This window comes from Notolabrus celidotus, chromosome 22 (assembly GCF_009762535.1).
Source record: "Notolabrus celidotus isolate fNotCel1 chromosome 22, fNotCel1.pri, whole genome shotgun sequence".
NCBI lineage: Eukaryota > Metazoa > Chordata > Actinopteri > Labriformes > Labridae > Notolabrus > Notolabrus celidotus.
Window position 1 is genome coordinate 10,601,038 of NC_048293.1, and position 18,069 is coordinate 10,619,106.

Here is an 18,069-nt window from a genome sequence, read left to right on the forward strand (position 1 = left end):
CTACTACAATATTATGTATTTTTATTATATTTTTTTATCCCCTGCAAAACATCAGTGTTATTACCATTTTATTAATGTTCTTTTAGAGCAGGGGCGTCAAACTCATTTCAGTTTAGGGGCCACATACAGCCCAAGTTGATCTAAAGTGTGCCGGACCAGTAAAATCACAACATAATAACCTATAAATAATGAAAACTCCAAATGTTTCCTTTGTTTTAATGCAAAAAAGTACAAGTACATTCTGTAAATGTTCCATATAATGAACTATCTTTCTACAAAAACAGCTGTTGTATTTTTGGCCATGATGAGTCTCATAGTGGGCAGAATATTTTACTCTTTAAGCCCTGAAACCTGCTGAAAACACACCAAACACAAAGGTTACCCATCCACCCGACACAGTGTAATGTTAAAAGCAAAAGAACAGAGATTATAATAATGAAGAAGGTAAAGTTGATTATCCTGAACCCCTCAGCTCCAGCATGAACAGTTTGCTTGCTGGACAGTGTTGTATCCAGGGTTAGTGCTAGTGTTAGTAGTTAGTGAATCATCTTATAGTGCTCTAAAAAGTCTTTATGAATGTCAACCAGATTATGCAAACAGTAAGTAATCTATTTTCTCACTTTGAGAAATAGATCTCAGTCAGCACTGTGATTTTATACAACCCCCAGAAGACAAATGTAAAATATTAGTTACTTTTATTGAAAAATTGCAGTTAATAATGTCTTCTCTGTAATTTTTCACTTTACAAAGTCCTTCCGCGGGCCGGATTGGAACCTCTGGCGGGCCGGCTTTGGCCCACGGACCGCATGTTTGACACCCCTGTTTTAGAGGTTATTTTTATTTTTAAAACAATGGAAACCTGTAAAACATAAAGCAGGATGTCAGTTGTGTTTTAAGTGTGTATGTGATGTGATCGTTGGAGTTGGTTAAAATCATAGACTGTATAAAATAGTTGGTTACAATACCAGGGGCACCAGTTAAAATATTGCCTAGGGCACCAAGTCGGTTAGGGCCGGCTCTGCATTGTAGTATATGTAACACACAACGACAGAGAGACAGACCAAACCTCTGTCGCCCCCTGTTGAAAGCAGCTCCCCCTACATCTCTCATTGATTGGCCGTGATACAAACTATCCGCCTCTTGTCGCTGTTGTCTCCTGCGGTGTGCGGTGAAGCCAGCCAAAGAGCACTAAAATGGCGCTTACTTCTCAAGGAACAAAGAAAAAAGTTTGCTACTACTATGATGGTGAGTACTTTGTGTACCTGTTACGTTGCCGGTTGATGCATAAATGAACGAAAACCGCCACTTTGCACCAACAAAGGTTGCAGTTTATTTCACCTCTTGCTAACCTGGCACGTTAGCTAACCTAGCTAGCTTGAGTCGCAGGCGGCTGTCTTCATCTCAGTCTAATACCGTGTCGCTAAATCCTTACATTGTATTAATCCCCAAATATTGTGCATTTAATCTCAGTAAATGTGCCCCTTGGCCTTGAGTACAATTTAACGCGTTTATCTGGTACATATCTGTACTTAAACTAGATTAGTCTGGGTTACTAGCAAGAGCGCTAACAAAGGGGATACTAGTACTTGTCGCCGCAATTAACGCTAACACCAAGCTAACATTCAAATGGGCCATCTTGTTACCGTGCCGGGTAGTTCGGCATGTGAACATATTTTGGTCGACGTTAATCTTCAAGTTTAATAAAGCGCCATCCTTTAAGTGTAGCAGAATGGGACAGAAGTAGAGTTTCTAAGACAAGACTTGATCACCCCGTGTTTAAGTTAACGTAGAGGTTCAATCCAAGCATCCTTTCAGCCTTTCATGATAACACCTTCCATTTCCTTCTCTTTCATTTAAGTGCTTCACGTACACTTGTTGAGTTCCTTTTATGATAAGTTCACGTGACATTTGTGATTTTTGCATTTAAAATCATGAAATGATTTTATATTCAGTCTGGCTTTTATGTAGGGTTTAACAATTTTATTACTTACCTTTTACTGTAATATTGATTTAAATGTTGCTTTATTATTTTAGTAATTTTAACTGTTATCTTATTCTATTTTTTATTTATTTATTAATTCATTTATTTAATTTTTATTTATCTTCTCAGTTTTATTGATATTTTTAGCTTTAGTTTTATTTTTCAACTCTTATCCTCACCCTTTTTTTAAAATCTATTTATTTTAACTATTTTTTATTCTTAATTCTAATGCCTTAACTTATTTTAATTACACATATTTTATTTTGGTGTGCATTGGTCTCTATTTTATTTTATTTTATGCTGTTCCTATTTTTAATTTGTATTATTACTATTTTATTATTTTATTATTGTCCCCTAATATGTCTTGCCATTGTTTCATTTCTGCTTCTTTCTCATTTTTCAATCGCTGTAAAGCACTTTGGGTTGCATTCGATTTGTATGAAAGGTACTATATAAATAAAGCTTGATTGATTGATGATTAAAATAAATGTTTTATTTACTCTAATTTCAGGTGATGTTGGAAATTATTATTATGGTCAGGGGCACCCCATGAAGCCCCACAGAATCCGCATGACCCATAACTTGTTGCTCAACTATGGCCTGTACAGAAAGATGGAGATCTATGTAAGTCATATCACATTTTTACGTTTATAGAACTCAATAGGGTTTCTAGTGTTTTAACATAACTACCCTCTGTGTTACAGCGTCCACACAAAGCCAGCGGAGAGGAGATGACCAAGTATCACAGTGATGATTACATCAAATTTCTTCGCTCAATCCGGCCGGACAACATGTCTGAGTACAGCAAACAAATGCAAAGATGTGAGTATGAGCAGAGGAAGGCTATGTATCTGATGCACCATGTTTAGGGGGGCGGCAGTAGCTCAGTCCATAGGGACTTGGCTTGGGAACCGAAGGCTCGCTGGTTAGAGTCCCAATATGGACGAAGTTTGGCAAGTAGACTGGTGGCTGGAGAGGTGCTGGTTCACTTGCCCGGGCACGGCCGAGGTGCCCTTGAGCAAGGCACCGAACCCCCAACTGCTCGGGGTGCGCTGGTTGATGGCAGCATCCTCACTCTGACATCTCTCCTAAGCATGTTCACTGCATGTGTGTGCATGATTGTATGTATATACCATGTGTGTAGCATGTCCAAAAAAATCGAGTGAAAAAATGGAATTTCCCCCCTGGGGATTAATAAAGTACCTTTCTTTCTTTACCCCCATCAAACTCTTTAGAGATGAACAGATCAATAAAATAATGAAATCTCTGTCCTTGTTTTATAGTCAATGTGGGAGAGGACTGTCCGGTGTTTGATGGCTTGTTTGAGTTCTGTCAGCTCTCAGGTGGAGGCTCCATTGGTAAGTTGCTAGTTACTCAGGCAGACAAGTAATGTTGGATGGTCATCATGCTTTTGTTAAACTACTAACTGGTTTAGTGTAGTGTAAGCTGTGACTGTTAATTATCTCCCCCTTCCTGTGCTCTAGCTGGTGCAGTTAAGTTGAACAAACAGCAGACTGACATTGCCATCAACTGGGCTGGAGGGCTGCATCACGCTAAGAAGTCTGAGGCCTCAGGCTTTTGCTATGTCAATGACATTGTACTGGCTATTCTGGAGTTACTGAAGTGAGTACAAAGCAAAGCCCAATCAAAGGCATTTAAGTACGTTTGCAGGAGAGAATGATTGTGATATTGGTTGATTAGATGTGTTCTCAGATACACACATATCTCATAGGACAAACGTTTCTGAACCTAAAGGATCATTCCCCTCCTTTCAGGTACCACCAGCGAGTCCTGTACATAGATATCGACATTCATCATGGGGATGGCGTGGAGGAGGCTTTCTACACCACAGACCGTGTTATGACCGTTTCATTCCACAAGTATGGAGAGTACTTTCCTGGAACAGGCGACCTAAGGGTAAGCAGGAGAATTTTAACAACAAATGCGCCAAGCTAAGGGGAGTGTTTAAACAATAAAGTTAAATTTGCCATTGTCATTTAGTGAACTAAATTATGCTTTGTTCTCTGCAGGACATTGGTGCAGGGAAGGGGAAATATTACGCTGTGAATTACCCACTGAGGGATGGAATTGATGATGAGTCCTATGAAGCCATATTCAAACCTGTGAGTACATGGACATGTCGACTGTGATGTTTTTGTAGCTGAGATCTTACTTAAATGCACCAATGATATTTATTCATTTATTTGTATGTAGATAATGGCCAAGGTGATGGAGATGTACCAGCCCAGTGCAGTGGTTCTGCAGTGTGGAGCCGACTCTCTGTCAGGAGACAGGCTTGGTTGTTTTAACCTCACCATTAAAGGTAATTTAACAGAAAAAAACCCTGCCCTGCGTACCCTGATAGTAAGGAGGTGTGCAGCTGCAACTTTCTCAATTATTTTCATACTTGTGCGCAGGTCATGCAAAGTGTGTGGAGTACATGAAGAGTTTCAATCTGCCACTTCTAATGCTGGGTGGTGGAGGCTACACCATCCGCAATGTTGCACGCTGCTGGACCTACGAGACTGCTGTGGCCCTTGATACCTCCATCCCCAATGGTGAGTAGTAATGCCTAAGATGCACTGAATACAGCTTGCCTGGTTTGGGACTTTTAGATTGTCACTCTTGGCAACTTTTTTTAATATAGATATACAAAACCATCAGTAATCTATAGCCCTTGACCTGTTAGCTGTGTTGGTTAAGCTGTTATTGGGCGAAAGGCCAGGCACACCCTGGACAGGTTGCGAGTGTATTGAAGGGCTGACATATAGACAAATAACAGACACACGTTATCCTTCAGGCCATTATGGCACGTTACATAGTGAGTCGAGAAAACAACGTACTGAACCAGTTAGAAATAATAAAATAGACAAACATTTGTAGTAGCCTTGTGCAAACAAGTTAATAACTGTTGTTATGTTACCATGATAAATTATGTAAAGTTTCTAAATTACCATTCTTGATCTTGACAGAGCTCCCTTACAACGACTACTTTGAGTACTTTGGTCCTGACTTCAAGCTGCATATCAGCCCCTCCAACATGACCAACCAGAACACCAATGACTATCTGGAGAAGATCAAGTAAGTGAATGAAACAGCCAGGACCTTTCCCTTTTTTTACTCTTAATGTATTCAATGAAATGTGAGTTTCATAATGCACATTATGCTGCATCTTCTTAAGTTACAATGTTGTCTTAGCTATTTTGCCAGGTGTGATTGTGTTTAACCTGTGATCTGTCCTTTTAGGCAGCGCTTGTTTGAGAACTTGCGTATGCTGCCCCACGCCCCTGGAGTTCAGATGCAGGCCATCCCTGAGGATGCTGTGCAGGAGGACAGTGGTGATGAGGAGGAGGATGACCCCAACAAACGCATCTCCAGTAAGACCATCTCTCATAGACTTACTTTTCTTCCACGTTTACACGAGCCTGTTATACCGGCTCTGTATAAGCTATGTCTTCAGTTAGGTTGCCAAGTCCACAAGAAGCCATACATTTAATCAATAAATCAATCAATCTTTATTTGTATCGTGCCAAATCACAACAAATGTTATCTCAAGATGCTTTTAAAAACATAGAAGGTCTAGACCATACTCTATGTTAAATTATTAACAAAGACCCAACATCAAGACAGGAGGAGATCCAGTCCCCTCTTACGGACGGGACTCAATCTTATCTCATCTTAATCCACCATGAGCAATGCACCTCGCAGTATTTAGCTAGTTACAGCAGCAAGAAAAAGCATCCTTTCATTAAAACAGGCAGAAACCTCGACTAGAACCAGAGTCATGTTAGACAACCATCTGCCTCGACCGAGTTGGGGTTGGAAAGAGGGAGGGGTGAGGATCCCAGTGTGTCAGGGTACCAGTTCACCTGTCAGTCTAAGTCAATAGCAACATAACTAAGAGCTGGTCCAAGCCTGAGCTAGCTCAAACTATAAGCATTATCAAAACATTGAAACTAGTTAGTTTGTAACTTGAGTTTTTTCATTGTAGAGTTACATACAGTTCATCCCAACTAGTAGAGCACAAAATTGGCCAATCAGTGAAGAGCTCTTTTCTTAATGAGAAGTTTAAGTGCTGACTCTCATTTATGATTACCTCTATAGGGTTAACGGCTGAAAGCAACTGCTGAAAACTCTCGTTAATTGAGTAACAGCAACACAAATGGATGTAAAATATGAAAAAGAACCATGATGAGTTGATAATTGATCTAGAGTGTAAAATAAGAGTGACAATGAGTGGTGAAATTGCAAATTACAACATGTTATTTTGGCCCCTAAACATTAGTAGAGTGTAAAATCTGCCCTAAATTAGAAATTAGGCTACTTTTTACATTTAAAACAGTACAGATATTCAGCAGTCAGTTCTCTGTAACACAGTGCTATGTTTTATAATAACCTTGTCCTCTTCATTTTTAGTCCGTGCTCATGACAAGAGGATAGCATGTGAGGAGGAGTTCTCTGATTCAGAAGATGAAGGCGAAGGAGGCCGCAGAAACACAGCCAGCTTCAAGAAAGCCAAGCGGGCCAAAACCGAAGGAGAGAAAGAGGGCGAAGAAAAGGAGAAGAAAGGTGAAGAGGAAACAAAAGGTATCTATTCACTTTTTTTCCTTTTTTAATCTTGATCTACACATGTTAAAATATATTTTAAAGTTTTATCATCCCATGTGATACAGAGGTTGTTATTCAGAGAGCTAAGAGTGTTTTTTTTTGTGTTCATTTCTTAGAAGTAAAAGAAGAAGAGAAGGCGCCAGAAGAGGAGAAAATGGACACATCAAAGTAAGAGAACACACCACACTAAGTTACCATACGGTTTAGGTTTTTGTTTACTGGGAATTTGGATTATTTATTTACTTTATGTCCCTTGTAGGCCAAAAGAAGAGTCCAAGACACCTTGAGGTCCTCAGCAGATGTTGATACCAGCGCAAATGATCAGGACGGAACCTTTTTTTCTTTTCCAAGCAAAATATTTTTGGGTAACTCATCTTTCCAGGCTGCTGCTGTGGAAATCCATGAAGGACTATACCTTAGTAGTGAGGCCCTCCCTCCCTTTAAAATAGGACGGGTATCTAAACATGATTTTCTAGGTCACCTTTTCAACCTTTGCTGTTTATGGACTGAAGTCAGTCAATGTTTTTTGAGTATTGTTTTTGTATGCCTTCTCATTTTATATCCTTTATCTTTTTATGCTATGTCATTCGCCTTTCCCTTGTGCAACAACTCTGTAAAAATGGCTTAGTACATGTATGCTTTTATATATCTGATGGATTTAATTTATTTAAATCATAGATATTTTGGCTACTCTGTTTTGTCTTTCAGTCACACTCTTGTCTTGTCTTTGAATATGTAGTTGAAGCATGTTTATGCAATAGATCTTTTTCTGTAATACATCTGTGTCGCTGGTCTTGCCTGCCAAGGTCACCATATGTGGTAAAGAGGGTTGTATGTACCTGAATACCTATAATGTGTCACAGTCAACATATATTACGGTCTTGTATTTTAGGATTATTTTTTCAGTGTAGGACTTTTACTGACACACTTACATCTTTGGTGAGTTTCTTGGACTCCTGCATCACAACCATTGTAGGTGTTGAGTTGCTACCAATTTTAAAGTTATCTAAGAAAATTTTGACTTTTATGCCCAATACTACACAGTGCAAGACAGGAAGCAAGATATATGCCAGAACTCATTTGTTGTATATATTTATATTCTGAGACATGAGTAATAGTGTTTCACAACAGAGCTTGCAAATGTCCTATAAATCTGACCCTGGTGTGTTGAACACACTCTCAAAACCAATAAAAAAAATTGCCCTTAAGAATTTACAAAGCTTTTTTTCTATAACGTTATTGGATTTCCAAAGTAAGACTACAAACAGTTACTTTCGGTCTCAGGAAGAAGTTTCACATTTTAAAAAGCAAACCATTTTAATACCAAGACAAGTGTAACAGCTAACAGTATTTTCAAGACAATAACAGTGTACACACAGAAAATTGCATACTTTGGGACCAAACCAACAGCAATATTGTTTTACAAAAAGTCCCCCCTCTTGATAAGAAGGGGATTAAAATGCAGTTGCTTTTGCTGGTAAAGTCAAATGTCGCTTTCAGACAATAAATGCATAACAGAATACAACTTCACAATTGACAGTGCCTTTTATAAAATTGAGCCCAGCAGTTTTCAACCTATCTTATTAGGTTTATCTGCATCAGAGCCATTCACTCTGCTCCACGGCAGTCCCGGAGTCCAGCAGTTCATCCTGCTCAGCAGGCTCTGCTTCAACATCTGGTGATGGAGCTCTTGCTGGAGGTGAGGCTGGAGGATAAGCTCTTTGGATGCGCACCTAAAACACATACAAAAATAAGGAAGACGTTCTTAAGATATGCAAATGTGACATGACAATACAGTAAGTATCAGATTTATATTTAAGAGCTGGGATAACAATAGCAAGGATTTCTAACACATGGTGCCAGGCTGCTTTAAAACATTTTAGAATTAACACGACAAATTAAGAGTTCACTCCTTGAATTGGTACATTTTTTTTTTACAAATGTTATTTCAACAAGTTCAAACACAGACCACAAAGCTGTCTGTTCATAGAGCATGGGGGAAAAACTTTATCCGAGCCAGTAATACATGCCAGACAACAATGTTACACGTTTCACTAGCTGTCTTTGTTTTAAGATGAGAATATATATATAATTGCAATCTTGATAATGAAATCAACATCTAATGCATGATTACGTTTGAGTCTTTGAGTAGACAAGGTCAAACGAAGGTAGATTTACCAAGCCACTGTTTCTGTTTTGTGCATTTTTAAACATGCTTCTTTAATTTCACTTTCAAGTTCAAGCCATGTGATTATGCAGTTAGCACAGGAAGACAGACACAGAAAACCACAGTGCTCTGCTTATGTTCATCGTGTCAGCAGGTCTTAACCATTGGCTTCTAAATGTCAATGTAAAATTCAAAGTCCCTTTGCTTTTTGGGTAAAGTTATATGATAGTCAGTTTACTGTTTAACACAAGCTTGGTTTAAGGTTTCTTCTTGGGGATATGCAAGTTCTTAAACTAGTTTAAAAATTATAAACAAACTTAACAACAATCACCTCATAGTGAAATAATCTATGTAGTGAATTTTGGAGTTACCCTCAAGCAGTATAGTATGGGTTGCCGTTTGTAAAGTTGTGCACACTGAAAATATCAGCAACAATTCTCCAAATTTAGCTCCAAAATGTCATAAAAATGTAGTGTGAATTTTTAAATGTCTCTTTTCTATCACATTAAAGCAACATTTTTGATCTTGTCCCACTTTATTTATGTTGTGACAAATATATTTAAGATAAAATAACCATTCAATCTAAATGCTTAATATAAATTCACACTGTCGCCTAGGAAAAGTACCAAAATAAAAGCAACTGAATTTGCATATTTGCTTAATATTCAGGATCGCAGTGAATCATTTAGATTTAACATTTAGATTTTTTAACATTCAAAGTTATATTTAACAGAGATTCAACATTTAACATTTAGATTTAGAACACATTAAAAAATGTCCTGAAATTAAAAAATGTACATAGACATGAAGGAATGGGTTTGTTGGACAGTTGAAACCAATATTTATTACGGTCCAAGGTAAGCAAATTCTACTGTTTAGATTTAACAGTGATTTTAACTTAAACATATTTGTCACAACAGAACTAAATGTGAAAATGGCCACAAATATTCCTCTAAATGTGATTTTTTTAAAAAAAGGGATTTTTTTTTATAATTCACAATACATTTTTAAGATATAATTAGAGCTAAATGTGGAGAATTGTTGCTGTTATTTTAAGTGTGCACAACTTTACAAACAGCCCTCCATAGTAAAATTCAGAATGTTATTTTATATCAGTTAACAGGCTAAAAAGTGCTGATTTCTGTGGTAATATTCGCACTTGTTGTATATCAAACACAGCTACAGTGGAGTATTTGTTCATTTCACTACATGGATTTTTTTGCGTTCCTTATTGTAAAGTTTAACTAGTTAAGTTTTCACCAACTAGAAACCCACATATCTCACTACCCAATTAGTATATATATTCCAATAATGGTTTTCAGTTTTCAGCACCTGTCCAGCTGACATTACTTATAATGGGTGAGATAGATACTCAGCATTCAGTACCTTTTCTGCACTTAAGTCACAAACACGGCATATGACAAACACTACAAGTTTGGCAGTGTCAGTGCTCTAACAGCAACATACCCTTTTGGCCATGATCGGCCTCTTCCTGCAAGGACAGAGGTAGAGGTATGAAGTACAGGCAGCGAAGCAGCGGAAAGAGAACACTGTTTCCACCAAACACATCAAGATGAGAGGCACCCACAGAATGATTGTTGTCCCCTGGTTCAACACACAAGCACAAACAATACATCGCACCATTAAAGCATTTCAATTCATCAGATCAATTCTTTTTTTTTTCTTTTAGCAATTTCCAATATGTATTTCAACTTACATAAATGCGAGTGGGGTCAAAGGGGCATTCGTAAGTGATGCTGGAAGAGGAGCCAGCATCTATATCAGTGAAAGTGCAGTGCGTTAGCAGGCTCCGTCCTTTGTGCATAATGGCTTTCACCATAGAAACTGACAAGCCAAGGATGGAGGCAACTGCCAGAAGACCCGCAATGAAGCTGATGACCAACAGGACCCACTGCTGCAAGGTAAAACAAAGACCTCTTATGTTAGTGAAAACACAACTCTTAATATTATGTGTGAAAGGCATTTTTCCTAATGAAAGCTCATATAAAGGAGTTTTTAGCTGGAAATGAAACAGACTGAAATGAATACTGATGCCTCCATATAATGAACAAAGGAGGCAACAAGATTGATTATTTCTGGAAAGTAATATCTATCTATCTGCCAAACAAAGCCTCTTTTTTTACATTTTATACACAAAGATTAAAAGTGAGTGGTATATTTTTAGGTTAAAAGAAACAGGATTAGATGTTTCATTAATAAACACTGATCTCACATGTACAGGACAAGGTCAGCAATGAAAACAGACGCAGCTTTAACCACAGAGTAATGAAAAATCAACACAATCCTAAAGTTCGTTACAGGAGTTTTAAAATGTAAAACAATTTAATCTAGTAGAAGTTTAAAATAGTTAAGCATTGGACTGATTTCTTCTCCTGAATGTACACAAGTTTTACAGATTTCAGAAATGATCATTTTCTGTCTATACACTCCTGCCTGCTCTTACTCAAACATGATGGGCAAGTCCTAACAGGAGCAAAAGACAACCGTGTGTGTGTTCAATGGAGAAGGGAGAAGCAGTGGCAAAGAGAGGGGAGCAGTATTTACCAGGATCCTGTTTTTCTTGTTTTTGGATAGGACAATAGCCGTTATTCCACTGATGATTCCCTATGGAGCACAAAATGTTCAGGAAAAAAGGCAGGTTCTTTTTGACAAATTTGTGATATTTTACTAAAACTCAAAATGAGGGTTTAGGACTAAAATACTTTGACACAACATACAGATTTGCACAATAACTAGATATAGAGTTACAGCAGCATACTATTAATCATTTTGCAAGTTTGGTGAGTCTAGAGTGTTTTAAATATTAAATTGCTTTAAAGTTTTCATGCAGGTTTTCTTCCACTTACCACTAAGCCAGCCACGATGGCAATGACATTAGAGATGGCGTACACCATGGTTCTAGCCTGAGAGTGCAGGTTGATGTGCCTGAGCACAGCGCCATGCACAAGTGCTCCAAGAAGGAAGTTGACATGGCCCACCAGCACCAGCCCCAGCCCCATCTTCATCAGGGTCTTGTTGTCCTTGAGGCTGGCACAGCATACTCCTGGAAGAAGCAGAAATAAAACAGTCAAAGCAACATGGTCTCTGTGGAAATTTTTAAGAGAAAAACAACTAGTTCATTATATTGTTTGTACAATGGTGCGTATTGTTAGGCTGAGGCATGTGACACTGGTGCAGCACAAGAGTATGTAAATAAAAGCAGTGTGCATCAGTTATTTACAGGAACTAATGTAATGTGCAAGGTTACATTTTTGAGAGAGCTGTCTGACGTTGCAGTTTCAGCAAAGTCAAAGGAAGCAGGCCTGGTGGTTAGCAATGTGACGATGCTTGAGAAAAAAGGCAGTTACCATAACTATAACAAATTAGACCCCTACAGAGACAGCTGATGATCTTAAGTGCATGGTGCAAGACGGTGCAGCTATGGTGACATGAATGAGGTCCAGGAGGGATATTTTGTTCCTTACTTAAAGGAAAGGTGAAACAGCTCAGTTAAGGCCAAGTAAGCCCCTCCTTTTGACCAGCAGGACAAAGCTATGGGTGGGGCACTACAAACATTCAACACAACATTGATCTGACCTAAGGGCCCAGAAACAGAATCCTGCCTAGTGGCCTACATCTAATGTGGGTGTTGTGGACAACTCACAATGTTTTTGGTCATAATACTGTTAGACTGCTGTTTGCTGCCACACTATCACATTTGTTTCTCCAATGTAAAATAACACTATGATCATATATTCCCAGTATTTGCATATTAACACAAGTGAATGTATACACATGCCTACGAACATGTATTTCTCTACAATAAATATTATTTTATACTAAGGCACCATAAGTTTGATATTTGAACTCTTAATGGATTCAATCATTGTGTAAATTAGAATTCAGGACTTTATCTGATCCATCATTTATAATGTAGGCTATCCCGGACCATCCAATGCATCAGGTACATAGAGTTCCACTTTGTATATATAGCCTAAGTGACAATACTATCCCTACCTCGGAAACATGAACACAAAAGTATGAGATACACTTTGTTCCTACAGCCAAACATCAGACAATGCATGCAGGGGTTTTACTTTTAGTACAGGTAACGTGCGTGCAGACCACGCCTAGAAAGTTTAGCACGTAACTCAGGCACAGCCTATATTCTTTAACTCCAGTGAAAAACACATTAAACTACACTTACCTAAATTCACCATGGTCGATTTTATGTCCTTAAGAATCCAGTTCGTGTACGACTTATGTTAGAGTCATGTTTGAAGGTTTTTTCAGCGCTCTACTTCTCATACGTCGTTTTCTTCCTCGACAGACGCTCACCTGCGGACAACAGACGTGACTCCCCGCCTTTCAGTGGATAAACCCCGCCTCCATGGACGGCAGCCACAGGATATTTTCTCTGGAGGAGGTAGAGTGTTAGATATTTGAAGGAAACAGATATATTTACCCATCAGCTGTCAGTTACACTAACTTGCCAGCACTGAAAAATATTCCTGTCTTCTTCTTCATCTTTTTTTCTTTTTCTTTTTCTTCTTCTTCTTCCTCTTCTTCTTCTTCTTCTTCTTCTTCTTCTTCTTCTTCTTCTTCTTCTTCCTCTTCTTCTTCTTCTTCTTCTTCTTCTTCTTCTTCTTCTTCTTCTTCTTTTTTTTCTTTTTCTTTTTCTTCTTCTTCTTCTTTTTTTTCTTTTTCTTTTTCTTCTTCTTCTTCCTCTTCTTCTTCTTCTTCTTCATTTTTTTTCTTTTTCTTTTTCTTCTTCTTCTTCCTCTTCTTCTTCTTCTTCTTCTTTTTTTTTCTTTTTCTTTTTCTTCTTTTTTTTTCTTTTTCTTTTTCTTCTTCTTCTTCCTCTTCTTCTTCTTCTTCTTTTTTTTTCTTTTTCTTCTTCTTCTTCTTTTTTTCTTTTTCTTTTTCTTCTTCTTCTTCCTCTTCTTCTTCTTCTTCTTCATTTTTTTTTCTTTTTCTTCTTCTTTTTTTTTCATTTTCTTTTTCTTCTTCTTCTTCTTCTTTTTCTTCTTCTTCTTCTTAATCTTTTTTTTCTTTTTCTTTTTCTTTTTCTTCTTCTTCTTCTTCTTCTTCTTCTTCTTTTTTTCCTTTTTCTTTTTCTTCTTCTTCTTCCTCTTCTTCTTCTTCTTCTTCTTTTTCTTCTTCTTCTTCTCATATTTTTTTTCATTTCACTTTTTATTCATTTTTGACTGACCCCCATATGGGCAGATTAATAAATAAGAAAAAAATGACTAATGCATGAACAAATAAATAGATAAATAAATGAATAAATAAATAAATAAATAAATAAATAAATAAATAAATAAATAAATAAATAAATAGGTAAAGGATTGATACATTCAATATATGAATACAATGGTATAATATAACAGGTTAATTCATAATATACTTCTGGCCAAGTTGAGTGCCTCCATTCTGTTTTTAAGGATAACCTGGCCTGCCTCATTCATCCTAGCAACAGAGAGCTCCTATGTCAATATTTCTATGGACAAATTAATCCACTGATTTATAGAAAGAATGTGCAGGGGCTTCCATCTTACCGCCAGCATCTTTTTGGCCGCAGTGCATGCTGATAACCACAGCAGTCTTTGGGTTTGGTTAAAAATCTGCCTGGATTCATCATTCAAAAGCATGAGCTCAGGAGAGCGAGTGTTTGTCAAACCAAGCTTTTTAGTTAGAAGTTCTGTCATTTGCATCCAACACTTTTGGACAGGTAGACACTCCCACATGATATGTAGGAATGTCTCCACCTGATTTAACTCACATAGAGAACAGTATGGAGAACTAGCTATACTCCTTCTGTAGCGTCATATAGGTGTCAAATAGGTTTGATAAATAAAATACAAATTTGTTAATTTATGATTAGGATTTTGCAATGAATGAGATGTATTTCTCCAGACATTGGCCCAGTTTATGGATGACTTATAGCAGTCTTTATTCCATTTAGATATAATTGCTAATGGAGTTTGTGTTTGTTCTAACAGCATATTATAAACCAGTGAGACATGTCCTTTGGGTAAAAGTAAAAGTTTCTTAAGAATTACCATAACTGGATGGGCATCAAGGGGATATTTGCAGCTCGTATGGCAGAGCGCAGTTGTAAAAACAAAAAGAAAGTGTTGCTTGACAATTTATATGTATCTTTTAAGTCTTGAAAGCTTCTTAATCCAGAATTGTGTATAATATCACCCAAAAAATGTACTCATTGAGATCCCCCAGGTCTCAATGAGCTTCTTCTCTATATTTATTGGCAGATCACAAACCAACATTCAGATGTATAATTTCTGGCTGCACCACTTCCTGTAAGCTTGATCGCCTGCACCTGTGTCTCCTGCACTGCAGCTCATTAATGACACACCTGTGTCTCATGCTGCAGTTCATTAATGATACACCTGTGCAGAAAAGTGATCAGAGTGCTTGGCTCACTTTGTAGTCAGCAATGGAGACAATAGAGTTATTTCTTTGCATTTTTTTTGGACATGTTATTGCTGTTAAATCAGACATACTCGATAAGTATCAAGATGTCACATTCCCTGAGGAGTTTCCTGCTTTTTTTGACAGTATAGGGCCTTTTCCATTTAAGAGAGATTTTGATTTCTTACCTGATTCTCTCTTCAGCTCATGGAAAACTTGGAGCCCTGAATTTCATATGCTTGCTGGATTACCTCCAGTCATGACGATTCCTATAGCAGAGGTTTTTTGTGATGAATCTAAGCTAATCCTACTGGTAAATAAGAGATCTAATGGTGTCACATTGACTGGAGAGGAGCTCCGGCTAGGTAATGACTGCTATAGCAATGGAGAGCTACCGAACCAATTTATCTTTACTTACAGTTTGGATCAGTGTGGAACAAAACAGCTGGTAAGTTGACTGAAGCTTTTCCTGGTTATTGTATTCCCATGACTTAGTTTGTTTTTTTTGAGACCAGACTCTCTCTTGCAGATGCAGAATAGCAACACAGTGTTCACCAATTCTCTCCACTTGAATCTAAAAGATTCTCCCAACAACCTGTGGCTAACACCTTCCACACTGCACATCTCATGCATCCCAAAGAGGTGCTTCAGTTATGTAACTTAAATATATTTAAATAGCCAATAATCCGCACACTAAAAGGGGATACATGTATTTTCAGGTCATATGGTAATCAGAATGGCGTTGTTTCAACGGCACTCCCTAAAAATGGAAAGACCTTCAACATCAGAGCCGTGAATCGTAAGTAATATGAGTCATAAATACACCATTGGCTCATGTTTTACATATTTTTCGAATGTTTGTACTTGTAATGTACTTCTGCCTGCAGCATCCTGGACCAACACGGCTGAGTCTAATGTGTACAAAAGAGGCCAGGAAATCAACCTACAAGTTTCAGCCAGAACTGGACCTGAACAGCAGCTTTACATCCAGTCGTGTTTTGTGTCAGCATCTGCTGATCCTCAGATTAAACCAAGACATGCAGTCATTATGAATAAAGGGTGAGAAGCCAGTTACTGATTGTGAACTTTGTCTATGATGCTGGAACCACACTCATCAGTGACTCCCTCACTTCCTGCTAGGTGCACAGCCCCGTTGGGTTCTCCTCATGCTGCTGTACATTTTGTGGCCTCCAACAGAGCTGATGTGCTTAATTTTGTTCTGAACACATCTTATCTTCTATCAGAGGTATGTGTTTTTGTGTTTTTCTCCCTGGCATTTTACCACTACACAACTCTTTGTTAAAACTCTCTTCCCCTTGAAGCTGTACATCCACTGCAGTGTCCTTCTCTCAGACCAGGGTGTCACCTTTAGCTCCAAATCCTGCAACTACAATGTGATCCAATCAAGGTATTTATACATAAAAATAAGTTAGTTATGTTTTTTCAGTACTTTGAGAATTATGTTTTTACACTTCAGATGGGAGGACCTGAGTGGGACTACAGAAGTGTGTAAGTGTTGTAGCTCAAGGTGTAAAGGCCTGTCAATCAAGCACCTATCTGAAGGTCAGTTTTTTTACATTTATCATTATTTTCACAAAAGTTGACTCAGGAAATAGAAAAAAAAATCTGTTTTAACTCAACAGAGACTTTCTATTTGCCATTTCAGATGCCAAGGCTATTGTCAGCACTGGCCCCTTTGTCATATTGGACAAAGAGGTAGCAACAAGTCCAGAGCTGTCAGTTTCTGAACAACAAGAGTTTATCATGCAGTCTGATGCTGCAGCAGCTAAAGATGCAATTGTGTCTGGTGCTACTTTATCAAGATGCAAACTATCGTCTCCCCCTGAGGGTGTAGTGGTGCTGAGTGAGGACCCAGTTGCAAGACTGACCCTTTGGCTACCTGGACAGTTGCAAGAACCAGAACACAGCAAGAATCTTGGTTCTGGGTCTAAAGAGATGCAGTTCAATGACACCCCAAAGCAGCAGCATTCAGCTAAAGACCAGGAGTCTCTTCTGAACATAAAAACACGTAAGACTGGAGACCAAAGTTGGAATTTTCTCACATTGGTTTCTGGGTGGGAACTTCCCCAACATCCAGATGAAGCAGCTATTGCAGAGGAATCTCAAAGAAAGAGGTGGTTTGGAAAATCTGGGATGTTAAGCTCAGAGGCTCCTCAAGATGTTGACACCCCACTGCAAGCTGAGATAACGGTAAATGTACTGAACCAGGATGAATTTGACCAAAAAGATGAGTTGACTGAAATGCAGGCAGATGCAGCAGTAGTGGCCCAAGAAAAAACAGAAGATGCTCGGCCGATTATCCGCTCCAAGCTTCAGTTTTCCAAGAGCGCTGATGGGTTGCAGACTGTGAGTTATGAGGAAGAAGTGGTCAAGCATCAAAAGGCAAAAGGTGTGACCGCGAGATTTGGAATGGAAAAGAATAAAGCACAACAGGAGCACAGGCATGGAGGGATGTTATCGGCTTTCCTTGATTTGACAAGGTCTCTGGATTGTTAAATATTTTCAAATTGTTTGGTTCCAATATCAGCCTGTTCTTGCTTGTAAAAAATGAACTAACTTGTAACTTCTACTTTCAGGAGGATTAACAAAGAAGAATAACTGCCATGTCATCACATTCTAATACTGTACTTTAAGTGAATAAAACTCTTGGGTAATGTATTTTGGTTTTCATTTTTAAATATTAAGTAATTTCATAGTTTCTGGTGAGCCTCGCAGGTTTACAATGGGTCAAAAAGGACACTCTCCTTTTATAATAGGCAGTGGTGCCCTCATGTTCAAAAGAAACCATGCTAAGTGCCCTCTTTGATTCCACTGTAGTAGATACATTAAAAATTGGCTTCCTATGGTGCCCTCTGGATGT

At 38.1% G+C, this 18,069-nt stretch overlaps 3 protein-coding genes across 3 annotated transcripts; 2 read left to right on the top strand and 1 right to left on the bottom strand.

Annotated features, from left to right (window-relative positions):
• The first annotated feature begins 933 nt into the window (after nucleotides 1–933).
• Nucleotides 934–8,114, top strand: LOC117806602 (probable histone deacetylase 1-B). The gene is made up of 14 exons (XM_034675578.1): nucleotides 934–1,245; nucleotides 2,493–2,605; nucleotides 2,686–2,803; nucleotides 3,265–3,339; nucleotides 3,466–3,604; nucleotides 3,757–3,898; nucleotides 4,012–4,104; nucleotides 4,196–4,304; nucleotides 4,399–4,539; nucleotides 4,954–5,062; nucleotides 5,228–5,358; nucleotides 6,398–6,568; nucleotides 6,706–6,757; nucleotides 6,849–8,114. Exons 1-14 carry the CDS (start codon nucleotides 1,194–1,196, stop codon nucleotides 6,874–6,876), a joined length of 1,473 nt encoding a protein of 490 aa, XP_034531469.1. The 5' UTR covers nucleotides 934–1,193; the 3' UTR covers nucleotides 6,877–8,114.
• On the bottom strand, nucleotides 7,666–13,256 carry tmem54a (transmembrane protein 54a). Its single transcript, XM_034675580.1, has 6 exons — nucleotides 12,964–13,256; nucleotides 11,624–11,820; nucleotides 11,322–11,381; nucleotides 10,474–10,671; nucleotides 10,224–10,361; nucleotides 7,666–8,322 (listed from the first exon to the last, which is right to left on the bottom strand). Exons 1-6 carry the CDS (start codon nucleotides 12,974–12,976, stop codon nucleotides 8,188–8,190), a joined length of 741 nt encoding a protein of 246 aa, XP_034531471.1. The 5' UTR covers nucleotides 12,977–13,256; the 3' UTR covers nucleotides 7,666–8,187.
• Nucleotides 13,257–15,146: 1,890 nt separating this feature from the next.
• zpcx (zona pellucida protein C) lies at nucleotides 15,147–17,867 on the top strand. The gene is made up of 9 exons (XM_034675575.1): nucleotides 15,147–15,636; nucleotides 15,718–15,830; nucleotides 15,908–15,987; nucleotides 16,076–16,247; nucleotides 16,329–16,434; nucleotides 16,511–16,596; nucleotides 16,666–16,751; nucleotides 16,855–17,689; nucleotides 17,786–17,867. Exons 1-9 carry the CDS (start codon nucleotides 15,214–15,216, stop codon nucleotides 17,805–17,807), a joined length of 1,923 nt encoding a protein of 640 aa, XP_034531466.1. The 5' UTR covers nucleotides 15,147–15,213; the 3' UTR covers nucleotides 17,808–17,867.
• Nucleotides 17,868–18,069: the final 202 nt, after the last annotated feature.

What these genes read in the sequence shown, in the direction of transcription:
- LOC117806602 (XM_034675578.1), top strand. Translation starts at nt 1,194, where the DNA reads ATGGCGCTTACTTCTCAAGGAACAAAGAAAAAAGTTTGCTACTACTAT. An exon ending in CTCAGGTGGAGGCTCCATTG is followed by an intron (nt 3,340 to 3,465) that starts GTAAGTTGCTAG and finishes CCTGTGCTCTAG; the next exon opens with CTGGTGCAGTTAAGTTGAAC. An exon ending in GCTATTCTGGAGTTACTGAA is followed by an intron (nt 3,605 to 3,756) that starts GTGAGTACAAAG and finishes CCCTCCTTTCAG; the next exon opens with GTACCACCAGCGAGTCCTGT.
- zpcx (XM_034675575.1), top strand. Translation starts at nt 15,214, where the DNA reads ATGGAGACAATAGAGTTATTTCTTTGCATTTTTTTTGGACATGTTATT. An exon ending in ATCTCATGCATCCCAAAGAG is followed by an intron (nt 15,831 to 15,907) that starts GTGCTTCAGTTA and finishes ATGTATTTTCAG; the next exon opens with GTCATATGGTAATCAGAATG. An exon ending in CATCTTATCTTCTATCAGAG is followed by an intron (nt 16,435 to 16,510) that starts GTATGTGTTTTT and finishes TTCCCCTTGAAG; the next exon opens with CTGTACATCCACTGCAGTGT.
- tmem54a (XM_034675580.1), bottom strand. An exon ending in ACAAGAAAAACAGGATCCTG is followed by an intron (nt 10,672 to 11,321) that starts GTAAATACTGCT and finishes TTTACCTTGCAG; the next exon opens with CAGTGGGTCCTGTTGGTCAT. An exon ending in TTGACCCCACTCGCATTTAT is followed by an intron (nt 10,362 to 10,473) that starts GTAAGTTGAAAT and finishes GTGTTGAACCAG; the next exon opens with GGGACAACAATCATTCTGTG.